The 15,189-nt window shown below is 43.2% G+C and overlaps 1 protein-coding gene across 1 annotated transcript; it reads left to right on the forward strand.

Moving 5' to 3' along the window:
- Positions 1–1,688: 1,688 nt before the first annotated feature.
- LOC135270124 (large ribosomal subunit protein eL6) lies at positions 1,689–2,604 on the forward strand. The gene has a single exon (XM_064365323.1). It carries the CDS (start codon positions 1,708–1,710, stop codon positions 2,572–2,574), a length of 867 nt encoding a protein of 288 aa, XP_064221393.1. The 5' UTR covers positions 1,689–1,707; the 3' UTR covers positions 2,575–2,604.
- Positions 2,605–15,189: the final 12,585 nt, after the last annotated feature.

Here is a 15,189-nt window from a genome sequence, read left to right on the forward strand (position 1 = left end):
TTTGTTTTTGTTTTGTTTTAACTATTTTTTCACTGCAGTTCCTCGAACACGGCAAGCATCCTACCACCTCAGGGCTTTTGATCTTGCTATATTCACTCTGCATGGAATTTTCTTCCTCTAAATAGCTGCATGTCTTGCTCCCTCACCCCTTTCAGGTTTCTGCTCAAATCTTACCTCATCAGAGAGGCTTTTCTTTTTTAAAAATAATAATAATAGGCCGGGCGCGGTGGCTCAAGCCTGTAATCCCAGCACTTTGGGAGGCCGAGGCGGGTGGATCACGAGGTCAAGAGATCGAGACCATCCTGGTCAACATGGTGAAACCCCGTCTCTACTAATACAAAAAAATTAGCTGGGCACGGTGGCGCGTGTCTGTAATCCCAGCTACTCGGGAGGCTGAGGCAGGAGAATTGCCTGAACCCAGGAGGCGGAGGTTGCGGTGAGCCGAGATTGCGCCATTGCACTCCAGCCTGGGTAGCAAGAGCGAAACTCCGTCTCAAAAAAAAAAAAATAATAATAATAATAATAATAATAATAATAATGGGGCCAGGTGCGGTGGCTCACGCCTGTAATCCCAGCACTTTGGGAGGCCGAGGCGGGCAGATCAAGAGCTCAAGAGATCAAGACCATCCTGGCCAACATGGTGAAATCCTGTCTCTACTAAAAATACAAAAATTAGCTGGGTATAGTGGCGTGCACCTGTAGTCCCAGCTACTCAGGAGGCTGAGGAGAAGAATCACTTGAATCAGAAAAGCAGAGGTTGCAGTGAGCCGAGATTGCTCCACTGCGCTCCAGCCTGGGTGACAGAGCGATACCCCATCTCAAAAAAAAAAAAAAAAAAAATGCATACCCTGTGATCCAGCAAAACCACTTATAGGAGTCTATCTCACAAAGAAAAAAATATATAGCACAAATATGTGAAGTTCAAAAATGTTTATTACAACACTGTAACCTCATAAATCTGGAAACAACCTGAATATCCACTGACAGGTGAATAAGTAAATAAATAAATGATACACCCATACAACTGAATACTATGCAGGTGTTAAAGGGAAATGTGTGAATCTCTATGTACTATACTGAAAAGATGTCCTTGATATGCTGCTAAGTGTAAAACAAAAACAAGCTGCAGGCTGGGCACGGTGGCTCACGCCTGTAATCCCAGCACTTTGGGAGGCCGAGGCGGGCAGATCAAGAGCTCAAGAGATCGAGACCATCCTGGTCAACATGGTGAAACCCCGTCTCTACTAAAAATACAAAAAATTAGCTGGGCATGGTGGCGCGTGCCTGTAATCCCAGCTACTCAGGAGGCTGAGGTAGGAGAATTTCCTGAACCCAGGAGGCGGAGGTTGTGGTGAGCCGAGATCGCACCATTGCACTCCAGCCTGGGTAACAAGAGCGAAACTCCGTCTCAAAAAAAAAAAAAAAAAAAAAAACAAGCTGCAAGTAATTTGTACAACATGATCCCATTTAAAATTTTTTTTAGATATGAAATCTTGTTGCCCAGATTGGAATCGAACTCTTGGACTCGAGCAATCCTCCCACCTCAGCCTCCTAAGTAGCTGGGACTACAGGTAAGGTACGTGCCACTGCACCTGGCCCATTTTTTTTGTTTCCAAAAGGAACATAAAAAGATACATCAGCATACCCACTAGGATAGCTACTATTACAAAAAAAAAAAAAAAACCCAGCTCTTTCCCATCTTGCAAGATGGCGGGTGAAAAAGTTGAGAAGCCGGATACTAAAGAGAAGAAACCTGAAGCCAAGAAGGCTGATGCTGGTAGCAAAGTGAAAAAGGGTAACCTTAAGGCTAAAAAGCCCAAGAAGGGGAAGCCCCATTGCAGCCGCAATCCTGTTCTTGTCAGAGGAATTGGCAGGTATTCCCGATCTGCCATGTATTCCAGAAAGGCCATGTACAAGAGGAAGTACTCAGCGGCTAAATCCAAGGTTGAAAAGAAAAAGAAGGAGAAGGTTCTTGCAACTGTTACAAAACCAGTTGGTGGTGACAAAAACGGCGGTACCCGGGTGGTTAAACTTCGCAAAATGCCTAGGTATTATCCTACTGAAGATGTGCCTCGAAAGCTGTTGAGCCACCGCAAAAAACCCTTTAGTCAGCATGTGAGAAAACTGCGAGCCAGCATTACCCCCGGGACCATTCTGATCATCCTCACTGGACGCCACAGGGGCAAGAGGGTGGTTTTCCTGAAGCAGCTGGCTAGTGGCTTGTTACTTGTGACTGGACCTCTGGTCCTCAATCGAGTTCCTCTGCGAAGAACGCACCAGAAATTTGTCATTGCCACCTCAACCAAAATTGATATCAGCAATGTAAAAATCCCAAAACATCTTACTGATGCTTACTTCAAGAAGAAGAAGCTGCGGAAGCCCAGACACCAGGAAGGTGAGATCTTCGACACAGAAAAAGAGAAATACGAGATTACAGAGCAGCGCAAGATTGATCAGAAAGCTGTGGACTCACAAATTTTACCAAAAATCAAAGCCATTCCTCAGCTCCAGGGCTACCTGCGATCTGTGTTTGCCCTGACAAATGGAATTTATCCTCACAAATTGGTGTTTTAAATGTCCTAATAATCTAATTAAATAACTGATTACCTTAAAAAAAAAAAAAACAGAAAAGAACAAGCATTAGTGAGGATGTGAAGAAACTGGAATCCTTGTCTGCTGTTGGTGGGAATGGAAAATAATACAGCCACTATGGAAAACTATAGAAAATTTTTCTTTACAAATTTAAAAATAGGGCCAGGCATGATGGCTCAGCCTTGTAATTCTAGCACTTTGGGAGGCTGACACAGGAGGATCTCTTGAGCCCAGGAGTTTGAGACCAGCCTAATCGACATAGTGAAACCCCATCTATACCAAAAAAAAATTTTTTTAATTAAAAATTATGCCAGGCGCGGTGGCTTATGCCTATAATCCCAGCACTTTGGGAGGCCAAGGTGGACAGATCACGAGGTCAGGGGTCCGACTAGCGAACATAGTGAAACCCAGTCGCTACTAAAAATAAAAAATTAACCGGGTGTGGTGGCACGCACCTGTAGTCCCAGCTACTCAGGAGGCCAAGGTGGGAGAATTGCTTGAACCCAGGAGGCAGAGGTTGCAGTGAGCCAAGACCACATCATTGCACTCCAGCCTGGGTGACAGAGTGAGACTCCGTCTAAAAAAAAAGAATTAGAGGCCAGGCACAGTGGCTCATGCCTGTAATCCCAGCACTTTGGGAGAACGAAACAGACAAATCATTTGAAGTCAAGAGTTCGAGACCAGCCTGGTCAATAATGATGAAACCCCATCTCTACTAAAAATGCAAAAATTAGCTGGGCTTGGTGGTGCACACCTGTAATCCCAGCTACTTGATAGGCTAAGGCAAAAGAATCACTTGAACCTGGGAAACAGAGGTTGCAGTGAGCCAAGATCGCACCACTGCACTCCAGCCTGGGCAACAGAGCAAGATTTTGTCTCAAAAAAGTAAAGTAAAATAAAATACAATAGAATTACCATATTATCCAGCCATTCCACTTCTGGATATATACCCAAAAGAATTAAAAACAGGGTCTCAAAGAGGTATTTGTATACCTATGTTTATAGCAGCATTATTCACAATAGCCAAAAGATGGAACCAACTCAAGTATCCATCAAAGGATGGATGAATAAACAAAATGTGGTATATACACACAATGGAATATTATTCAGCCCTGAAAAGGAAAGAAATTCTTGCACATGCTACAACATGAATGAACCTTGACAATATTATGTTAAGTGAAATAAGAGTCAAGAAATACAAATACTGTATGATTCTACTTAGATACCTAGAGCAGTCAAATTCGTAGAGACAGAAAGTACAGTGGTGGTTGCCAGGGGATAGAATGTAGGGGAGAGAAAGAAGGATATTGTTTAATGAGCATAGACTTATGTTTTGCAAGGTGGAAAATATTCTGAAAATGGATGATAGTGGTAGTTGCACAACAGTGTGAATGTACTTAATGCCACTGAACTGTACACTTAAAAAGGGTTAAGATAAGCTGGGTGCAACAGTGCACACCTGTAGCTCCAGCTACTTGGGAAACTGAGGTAGAAGACTCACTTGAGCCCAGGAGTTTGAGACCAGCCTCAGCAACATAGCAAGACCCTGTCTCTAAAAATAAACAAATAAAATTTAAAAATTGTTAAGATGGTAAATTTTATATGTATTTTACTACTTTTTTTTTTTTTTACAAAAAAGATATATCAGTATAAGTAAAGGAAAAATTATTGATAATGCTTAGGCTTCGGGATTGGAAGGGTAAGGTTAAGGAAACTTTTATATATAATCCTTTATATATTTTTTAAAGTCACGGATTATAGGTAAGATTTACTTTCTTGGTTGTGATTTTCAGCATTTTTATGTGTATGTGTTGTGTGGCTCCTTTAAATCTTTTTATTTTAAAGAATCATCTAATATATATATTTTTAACTAGAAATAAAAATAGGCTGGGCAAGGTGGCTCGAGCCTGTAATCCCAGCACTTTGGAGGCGAGGTAAGCGGATTGCTTAAGCCCAGGAGTTCAAGACCAGCCTGGTCAACATAGTGAAACCCTGTCTCTACAAAAAATACAAGAAAAAATTGTCAGCATGGTGGCACATGTCTGTAGTCCCAGCTACCCAAGAGGCTGAGGTGAGAGGATCGCCTGAGGCTGGGAGTCAGAGGGTGCAGTGAGCCACTGCTCTCCAGCCTGGATAACAGAACCAGACCCTGTCTCGAAAGAAAGAAAGGAAAAAGGAAAGGAGAAAAGAAAAGAAAGAAGAGGGAAGGAGGTAAGGAAAGAAAAGGAAGAAAGGAAGGAAGGAAGGAGAGAAAAGAAAAAGAAATAAAAATTTTAAAAAACTGACATGCAGTGGCTCACACCTATAATCCCAGCACTTTGGGAGGTCAAGGCAGGTGGATCACTTGAGGCCAGAAGTATGAGACCAGCCTGGTCAACATGGCGAAACCCTGTCTCTACTAAAAATATAAAAATTGGCCTGGCATAGTGGTGGACGCCTGTAATCACAGCTACTCAGGAGGCTGAGATAGGAGAACTGCTTGATTCCAGGAGGCAGAGGTTGCAGTGAGCCGAAATCGCACCACTGCACTACAGCCTGGGCAACAGCCTATGTCTCCAAAAAATAAAAATCACAATAGGCAGGGCGCGATGGCTCACGCCTATAATCCTAGCACTTTGGGAGGCCGAGGCGGGTGGATCACGAGATCAAGAGATCGAGACCATCCTGGTCAACATGGTGAAACCCCGTCTCTACTAAAAATACAAAAATTAGCTGGGCATGGTGGCGCGTGCCTGTAATCCCAGCTACTCGGGAGGCTGAGGCAGGAGAATTGCTTGAACCCAGGAGGCAGAGGTTGCGGTGAGCCGAGATTGTGCCATTGCACTCCAGTCTGGGTAACAACAGCGAAACTCTGTCTCAAAAAAAAAAAAAAAAAAAAAAAATCACAATAAAATGAAAAAAAACTGAAATAGGTGATTTCAACCTTTAACCAGTCTGAGTAGCCTCCTTTGAACTGAGGAGGCTTTTCACTAGGAGGACTGCAGTGAAGGTCCATGCTCACACCTGAATCTGCAAGGTCAGTGGAGCTGATCTCGCCTGAATCTGTCCTGCTATACAGAGGAGCAGGACAGGGTGTGGGGAGCCTTCAGGAACTGGGCAAACATCTGCAAGTCCAGGGAAGGGAAGGTGTGCCCAGGTCCCTATCTCCCCATGGAGATGAGTCTGTGGGCTAGCTGTGATGGTTGGCACTAGAGTTATGGAGATGAATAAAATATGTTTCTTGCTCTCAAAACGTTTACCAATGACAACTCACATCTGAAATAATAATTTTTACATAGATCTATATAGTTCCTAACAATTTATAAAACACTTTCTTCTTCTCACTTGATTCTCCCAAAAGCCATATGGGGAAGCCTCATTTTACAGATAAGGAAACTGAGACCCAGAAGGAAAGCAACTCACTCAGAAGGAAAATGCCTCACTCAAAATGCACATACCAACTGCCTTTTACCAACTGCTTTCATAGCCATTAATTCATTTACAGGCCGAGCGCGGTGGCTCATGCCTGTAATCCCAGCACTTTGGGAGGCCGAGGCGGGTGGATCACGAGGTCAGGAAATCGAGACCATCCTGGTCAACACGGTGAAACCCCGTCTCTACTAAAAATACAAAAAATTAGCTGGGCATGGTGGCGCGTGCCTGTAATCCCAGCTACTCAGGAGGCTGAGGCAGGAGAATTGTCTGAAGCCGGGAGGCGGAAGTTGCAGTGAGCCGAGATCGCGCCATTGCACTCCAGACTGGGTAACAAGAGTGAAACTCCTTCTCAAAAAAAAAAAAAAAATTCATTTACAAGGGGCACAGCCTGGTTTAGGAGAGGGACCTGGGGAGAACAGTGCTGGGCTCTGAGATTGTGTGTGTGGTGTATTTCTGTCAAGTGACACATTCTGTTCAGCTGCTTGAGCCAAGAATTCCATCCAACTCAGCAGCAGGTAGGGGGTCAGTTCTATTCCAAAGGGCAAAGCTGTTCAGTACATCAGTATGGAAGGAACAAAGGGATCTCTCTCTTACTCTGTCCTCTGATTCTTACTTCGTCTACTGTCCTAGGTCACTTTGCATTTTCTGACTTCGAGATAGGGCTCGCAATGCTATATGCAAGTGTTTTTTGTTTTTCACTAGAATATTAATCTTCATAATGGCAAGAATACTTAATTTTTAGGTGTCTTCTAAGACTGTTTCTTTTTTTAAAAAACTGCTACCTTCAGTAAGAAATAAAACCTACGTATGTAGTAGAAACAACTTTTCTTAAAATAATACTTATCCTTAGTCTGTGCAAGTACTGATATTTTCTGTTCTATTTTACATAAATTCTAATCTTCTAAATGTAATGTGGTATTCTGGATTGAAACCTAGAACAGAAAAAGGATATTATGGAAAAACAGGTGAAACCCAAATAGAATCTATAGATAATAATAAATGTTAATTTCTTACTTTTGTGGCCGGGTGCGGTGGCTCACGCCTATAATCCCAGCACTTTGGGAAGCCGAGGCGGGTGTATCATGAGGTCAAGAGATCGAGACCATCCTGATCAACAAGGTGAAACTCCGTCTCTACTAAAAATACAAAAATTAGCTGGGCATGGTGGCGCGCGCCTGTAATCCCAGCTACTCATGAGGCTGAGGCAGGAGAATTGCTTGAACCCAGGAGGCGGAGGTTGCGGTGAGCCAAGATCTCACCGTTGCACTCCAGCCTGGGTAACAAGAGCGAAACTGTCTCAAAAAAATAAAATTAAATTAAATTAATAAATAAATAAAAATTTCTTACTTTTGACAAATGTACCATGGTTATGGAATATGTTAACATTAGGGGAAGCTGGGTGAAAAATAGGTGGAAACTTTCTGAACTATTGTTGTGTTTTCTGTAAATTTAAAATTATTTCAAAAGGAAAAGTTTATTTAAAAACAAAAATTTCCAGTCTTGACCATTTAAACTGATTTCAAGACCTACTCATGGGTCAGAATTCACACTCTCACTCAGTGTAATGTTTACTATCTTTTTGGATAATGCTGACGGGAATCATTGCAGTGATTTATAAAAGCTCGTTATTGCTCTTTCTCCGACATACGCACACACGCGTGGGCCACGGCCCACCTCTCACAACCCTTGGTCTTCTCTGCCTTTTCTTACATTCATTTCTATCTATAAGGCCTGCCTTTGAAGGGCTCTCCCTGCCTGAATTATCTGAGCAACCTCAAAAGAATACACAATACATATTTGTTAAATGTATGCCCAAAGAAATAGTTATATTTTTAACATGCTTTCTTGTAAATTTTCCTCCCTCTTCAAATTGCAAGAAATTTTTGTTTATACAAAGAAACCTAATATAAAGCCTTATGTAAAATTAAATTTTCCAAAATTAGCAGAAGGTCTTTAACTTTTCATATTAATGAGTGATACCCATTCACTACTAAAAAAAAAAAAAAAAAAGGATAATTTTTTTGTTTTGTTTTGTTTTGTTTTTTTAAGACGGGGTTTCACCATGTTGGTCAGGCTGGTTTTGAACTCCTGACCTCAGGTGATCCGCCCGCCTTGGCCTCCAAAGTGCTTGGATTACGGGCGTGAGCCACCACACCCGGCAAAAGGATAATTTTTAAAGGGAGAAAAATCAAATTCTTTTTTTTTTTTTTTGGGACGGAGTTTCGCTCTTGTTACCCAGGCTGGAGTGCAATGGCGCAATCTCGGTTCACCGCAACCTCCGCCTCCTGGGTTCAGGCAATTCTCCTGCCTCAGCCTCCCGAGTAGCTGGGATTACAGGCATGCGCCACGATGCCCAGCTAATTTTTTGCATTTTTGGTAGAGACGGGGTTTCACCATGTTGACCAGGATGGTCTCGATCTCTTAACCTCGTGATCCACCCGCCTCGGCCTCCCAAAGTGCTGGGATTACAGGCTTGAGCCACTGCGCCCGGCCAAATTCTAAAAATTTACTTATAATCCTACCAGAAATACCTGTCGTTAACATTTTTTTTCTTTGTTTTGGGATGGGGTCTCATTATGTTTCCCAGTCTGGTCTCAAACTCTCGGGCTCCAGCAATCCTCCCACTTTGGCCTCCTGAATATCTGGGACTACAGGTACATGGCACCATGGCTGGTTTATTGTTAACATTTTGATGCATAATCTCTTCCACATGTATACATGTAAATAAATATGCTTTTTAGACAAATGTTCCTGTTATTCATACAGTTTTAGAGATCTCTTTACTCAAGCTGTTCCCTTATCCTGGAATGCATTTCCTCCTTTTTGTCCTTCACTGCATGGTTCCTACTCATCTTTCTAGATCCAATCCATGATCCCACCTCTGGGAAGTCTTTTATGCCCACTCTGCCCTTCTCAACTGTGGATGAAGTAGGTACTACCTCTTAGGTATTCCAGTGATACTTTGGTTATGGCTTTATTACATTTTGTGACTTAATTAGTTGTTTACAGGCCTATCTGTCCCAGTGGTCAGGGAATGTTGATTTATGTGAGTTGATGTGGGCCCTGGGTCCACGTTGCTCCCAAAGCACTGAGTTGGTTTGTGCTGACACTGCATGTGCACACACACACATACATACACACATGCACAGAAAGAGGGAGACAGCAGTAGGCTTTCTGTCATTTTGGCTTCTACAGAACAGAATGGATACAGCCTGGCTAAATGTCTCTCCTTCTTGACTTTCTCTTGCACTCACCTGATAAATCTGCCATCTGGCATCAGCCAACACTTCCATCTCTGCTTCTACACCTGGCTCTGAAAGTGGCTGGAAGCCCTCTGAACACACATATCTGAGATAAGGAAGCTCTGACCATAAGTGAGTGGAAGAAATTTGCTCCTTTGGAAAATTTTGTTACAATCAGTTCATAAAAATGAAAATTCACAAACACAGAATTTGTATAGCAAAGATGAATATACATAACTCAGATTCAACTGGGGGTCCTCCTGCCCTTAAAGATCAAGATAGAATTTACAAGACTCCTCCCTCCAATTCCACATCTTGTGGAAATCCAAAGCCTTCCTTAAGATTTCAGTTCTAGCTGAGTGCAGTGGCTCATACCTGTAATCTCGACATTTTAGGAGGCTGAGGCAGGAAGACCATTTGAGCCCAGGAATTCAAGACCAGCCTGGGCAACACAGTGAGACTCGTCTCTACAAAAAATAAAAAAATTAGCTGGGTGTGATGATGCATGCCTGTGGTCCCAGCTATTCAGGAGGCTGAGACAGGAGAATTGCTTGAACCCAGGAAGTGGAGATTGCAGTGAGCCGAGATCATGCCACTGCACTCCAGCCTGGGCAACAGAGCGAGACTCTGTCTAAAATAAAAAAAACCCACTCCCATGGAGCAGTTTTGAGGTTAGTAGAATTTGCTGGCAGTGTGGAGGATGAAGGGGAAATACAGAAAAGTTTCACATCCATAGCAAAGCAAACAATTGAAAACAGAAGGACTGCTATCTACCACAGGCAAGCTTCTCCGATCCTTCACTCCACCCGGACTCAGTCTCTCCACTGACTCCTCCCTTCTTCATCCTTCTCTCTTCTCTCTACTTCCTATAGTGGCATCTCTTCTCTGTGCCTGCCGAGCATTCACTGAATTTGACCCCTCTTCTCGGGTAATAAGAAACAGCTTTCCCTTGGGGAACCACCCTCACCCCTTCTCTCAAAAGGCTTGAGCAGGGATGATCCCACCCTGTTACAGTGATCCAAACAAGCGACCCGTCAGTGCATTCCTGCATGCCCCCTGCCCAGCCCCCTAACACCCCACCCCCTCCCCCTCCCCCATATTGCAGCTCAGGGACAGGCTTCTGGGAATGCTTGGTGAGTGAAGGATTCTTGCCCCCAGGGTCTCTGATAGGAAGATCAGCATTGCTCCTGGTATCTTTGCCACCCCATGTGAAGACCTGCTTGAGAATGAATCAAGACACAGAAAAACAGAGTCAAGACATGAAGAGAGAGCTCAGATATGTCTGAGCTCAAGTCCCTGAATCCAAACATGTCTAACTAGATACCTGGGTTTTTTTTTTTTCTACTCTTGCCAGATAGAGTTAAATTTCTGTCATTTGCAATTGTGACCACCCTGACCAATAACTTCCCCCTTCCCCTTCCTTTTCAGAAGCAATAAACCAAATTCCTCTTTGCTTCATGCAAAGCAGCTTCCCCTTCTCTGAACTGGGAATCTGCTGACATCTGTGCCTGCTGGGAGTTTAAAATGTCTTCACCAAGATAGTTTTCTCCTTATGACATATATTGGTGCCAAAGATTAAGATGACCTCTTTTTTCCTACCTTGTCACAAAAATATTTATATAATTGAGACTGTACTGTAAATACAATTTTGTATCCTGCTTTGTGTGTGTGTGTATGTGTTTTCCTTTTTAAAATATTCTTAATACCTGCTTTTTTCAGTTGTTGATCAACAGGAACTACATATATGCCAGCCATATACAAGGGCAACTAACATTTTATGTTGGGAATTTTCCCATGTCATTAAAGACTTCATAAATGTCTAGCATTTTCAACCAGCACAGAATATACAATCACACAGTTTTAAAACTAAACCTTTATTTTGAACATTTAGTTTTATTTCCAAGTTTTATGAATAATGATAGACACATAATGCTGTCTAAATCTTTCATCATTTCTTTTTTGTTTGTTTTTTTTTTTGAGACGGAGTTTCGCTCTTGTTACCCAGGCTGGAGTGCAATGGCGCGATCTCGGCTCACCGCAACCTCCGCCTCCTGGGTTCAGGCAATTCTCCTGCCTCAGCCTCCCGAGTAGCTGGGATTACAGGCACGCGCCACCATGCCCAGCTAATTTTTTGTATTTTTAGTAGAGACGGAGTTTCACCATGTTGACCAGGATGGTCTCGATCTCTTGACCTCGTGATCCACCCGCCTCGGCCTCCCAAAGTGCTGGGATTACAGGCGTGAGCCACCGCGCCCGGCCCATCTTTCATCATTTCTTAAGACAGATTCTCAGAAGTAGAATTTCCAGACGAATTTTTTATTTTATCCCCCCCAAAAAAATGCAAAAAGAAATTTACCAGTCATTGCTGTAGTAGTGTCTGCCTCCTCTAACCCCACATAGCTGGAAGAGATCTGGCCTGAAGTGTCTTCAGATGGCAGAAGCATCAGGCTTCTTTGCAGGAGCTTCCTCTTCCCTCTGAGTGCCCTGCCTCAGCTGCCCTCAGGGAGCTGTTAACTCGCCAGCAGCTGCACCACTCCACCAAGCAGTGGGTGCCCTGTCAACCCCACAGACCTTGCAAGGCTGGCATGGTGCACGTATCTGCTTGTAAAAACTGTATGAAAAGAATGGCATTCAGGGCAAGCCCGAAAAGGAGAGATGCCAAGACAAGAAAGTCAGGGCTAATTGTTACCAAATTTTCTTTTCAAAGCTCTTCACTTTTTATTTTTCTTTATTTTCCTTAACAAGCACATGAGATTTATAATGGTAAAAAATTAATTTATTGGGGAAAGCAACAACAACATGAATTTCTCAAATCTGGCGTGAGACTGGAGATGATCTTCTGGCTCCTGGGAAAACAGCTGTGAGTTATCTGGCTTGGCAATGCTGCCTGCAAAACACCAGCTGACTCAGAAAAATGCATCTGCACTTTAGTCATCAGAAGGAAGGGTTGATTCCCTCTGGGGCCACCACAAAGGGCAATCAATGACTATCTTCCAGACCTGGAAGAGGTTTCCAAACTGCAGTGTGTAAAACCAAGGAGTGGGGCTAAGACCAATCAGTGGGGAGCCTCCAAGAGACAGATCTTTGACTCACTGTCAGAACTTCTTAGCAGACAGAGTAGTGCAAAGATAAAACCAGCTGCTCCAGGAGGTGGTGGCCCCTTCATCCTGTGCAGCATTAAAGCGCATGCTGAGGCCAGTTGCCCTGGATGGGTTGGTGGCCGTTCAAGGGCAAGGCAAGATAGCAGTTCTCAAACTGTTTGGTTTCAGGACATTTTTACACTCTTAAAAATTATTGAAAATCCCAAAGAATGTTGTTTATGTGGGTTATATATATTAATATTAACCATATTAGAAATTAAAATTGAGGCTGGGCACTGTGGCTCATGCTTGTAATCCCAGCACTTTGGGAGGCCAAGGTGGGTGGATCATGAGGTCAGGAGATCAAGACCATCCTGGCCAACATGGTGAAACCCTGTCTCTACAAAAACACAAAAAGCTAGCTGGGCATGGTGGCGTGCACCTGTAGTCCCAGGTACTCAGGAGGCTGAGGCAGGGGAATCGCTTGGACCTGGGAGGTGGAGGTTGCAGCGAGCCAAGATCATGCCACTGCATTCCAGCCTGGTGGCAGAGCAAGACTCCATCTGAAAAAAAAGAAAAAAGAAAGAAAGAAATTAAAATTGGAAGTTACAAAGTATTAGGTCAAGCATGGTAGCTCATGCCTGTAATTCCAACTCTTTGGAAGGCTGAGATGGGAGGATTGCATGAGCCCTGGAGTTTAAGACCAGCTTGGGCAACAAAATGAGATTCCGGCTCTACAAACAAAAGTTTAAAAATTAGCTGTGTGTGGTGGCACATACCAGTGGTCCCAGTTACTCTGGAGAATCACCTGAGCTCAGAAGGTAAGGTTGCAGTGAGCCATGATTGCACCACTGCTCTCCAGTCTGGGCAACAGAGCGAGACCTTGTCTCAAAAATAAATAATAAAATATTTATTAATCTTTTTTTTTATTTTGTTTTGAGATGGTGTCTTGTCTTTCTCCAGTCCAGGCTGGAGTGCCGTGGTGCAATCTCATCTCGGCTCACTGGTCTCCGCCTCCCATGTTCAAGCAATTCTCCTGCCTCAGCCTCCCAAGTAGCTGGGATTACAATCACCCACCACCACGCTCAGCTAATTTTTGTATTTTCAGTAGAGAAAGGGGTTTTACCATGTTGACCAGGCTGGTCTCAAACTCCTGACCTCAAGTGATCCACCTGCCTCAGCCTCTCAAACTGCTGGGATTATAGGCGTGAGCCACTGCACCCGGTCCCTATTAATTTATTTTAAAACAATCTTAATAAATTATTTGTTAATATAAATAGCAGATTTCCATGAAAAATAACTAGACTTTTTTTTTTTTTTTTTTTTTGAGACAGAGTTTTGCTCTTGTTGCCCAGGCTGGAGTGCAATGGCGCGATCTCGGCTCACCACAACCTCCGCCTCCTGGGTTCAGGCAATTCTCCTGCCTCAGCCGCCTGAGTAGCTGGGATTACAGGCACGCGCCACCATGCCCGGCTAATTTTTTGTATTTTTAGTAGAGACGGGGTTTCACCATGTTGACCAGGATGGTCTCGATCTCTTGACCTCGTGATCCACCTGCCTCGGCCTCCCAAAGTGCTGGGATTACAGGCGTGAGCCACCGCGCCCGGCTATACTTTCTAAAGCAAAAAGAAAATAGTGATAGGAGTAGCATTCCTTATATTTTTGTAATCTCTTTACTACCTAGGTTAATGGAACACAGCTGGATATTTGCTTCTACATTCAATCTGTTACAGTGTGTTCTTTGGGTTGAAGTATAATTTAAAAAAATCTTATGTATGGTTAGAAAAGACAGGAGTATTCTAATTGCTTTTTTCAGATCAGTGTGAATATTCTTCTTTGATATCACATTAAAACTTGACGAGTGGGAGTTTCTTAAAGGTTGTTGCAATGTGGAATCTGAAATCATCAATGAACTTCTCACACTGTGTATACTTGTGTGAGAATGAGACTGAAAAAGGCAAATAATATCTTAGTATTATTATGAAAGTGGGTTTAACTTTATGGACACCTGAAAGAGGTTTTGGGGATCTCTGTGTGTTCTGAGACCATCCTTAAGGATTGCTGAGTTAGGGACTTGAAACAGAAGACTTCAGTCATTCATTCATTGCCTACACATGCATTGAGCATCTAAGGTGTTAGGCACCTGAAAACACTTATGAGTGCCATTATCCAGACACCATATCAAGTATTCTACAGACATTACTTCATGTAATCTGCAAACAATCATATGAGGGAAATTTGCCTGTTTTTACAGATGAAGACACTAAAGTGTAGACAAGTCAGATACTTCCTACCAGATCACACAGCCTGATAGCCTAGTGGAGCCATGATTTGGAGCCAGGATGAGAACCATGAGGCTAAAACTGTTTCCCAATACATTTATTTATTTATTTTTTATTTCAGTAAAATATACATCATGCAAAATTTATCATTTTAACCATTTTTAAGTGTACCATTCAGTGGCATTAAATACATTCACAACATTGTGCAACCATTGCTATTATTTTTTTTTTTTTGAGATGGAGTCTCACTCTGTTGCCCAGGCTGGAGTGCAGTGGTGTAGTCTTGGCTCACTGCAGCCTCCACCTCCCGGGTTCAAGCGATTCTCCTGCCTCAGCCGGCCAAGTAGCTGGGATCACAGGTGCCCGCCATCAGGCCGAGCTAATTTTTGTATTCATAGTCGAGACAGGGTTTCACCCTATTGGCCAGACCGGTCTCAAACTTCTGGCCTCAAGTGATTCATCCACCTCGGCCTCCCAGAGTGTTGAGATTACAGGCATGAGCTACCATACCTGGCCATTGCTTCTATTTATTTCCCTGGCTTTTCTCATCTTCCCAAACGGAAACTCCGTGTCCATTAA

Source organism: Aotus nancymaae, unplaced genomic scaffold (assembly GCF_030222135.1).
Source record: "Aotus nancymaae isolate 86718 unplaced genomic scaffold, 86718_ANA_hifiasm-v0.15.2.pri h1tg000059l, whole genome shotgun sequence".
In the NCBI taxonomy this organism is placed as follows: domain Eukaryota; kingdom Metazoa; phylum Chordata; class Mammalia; order Primates; family Aotidae; genus Aotus; species Aotus nancymaae.

Excerpts from the sequence above, each read along its gene's own strand:
- LOC135270124 (XM_064365323.1), top strand. The coding sequence starts at position 1,708 with ATGGCGGGTGAAAAAGTTGAGAAGCCGGATACTAAAGAGAAGAAACCT.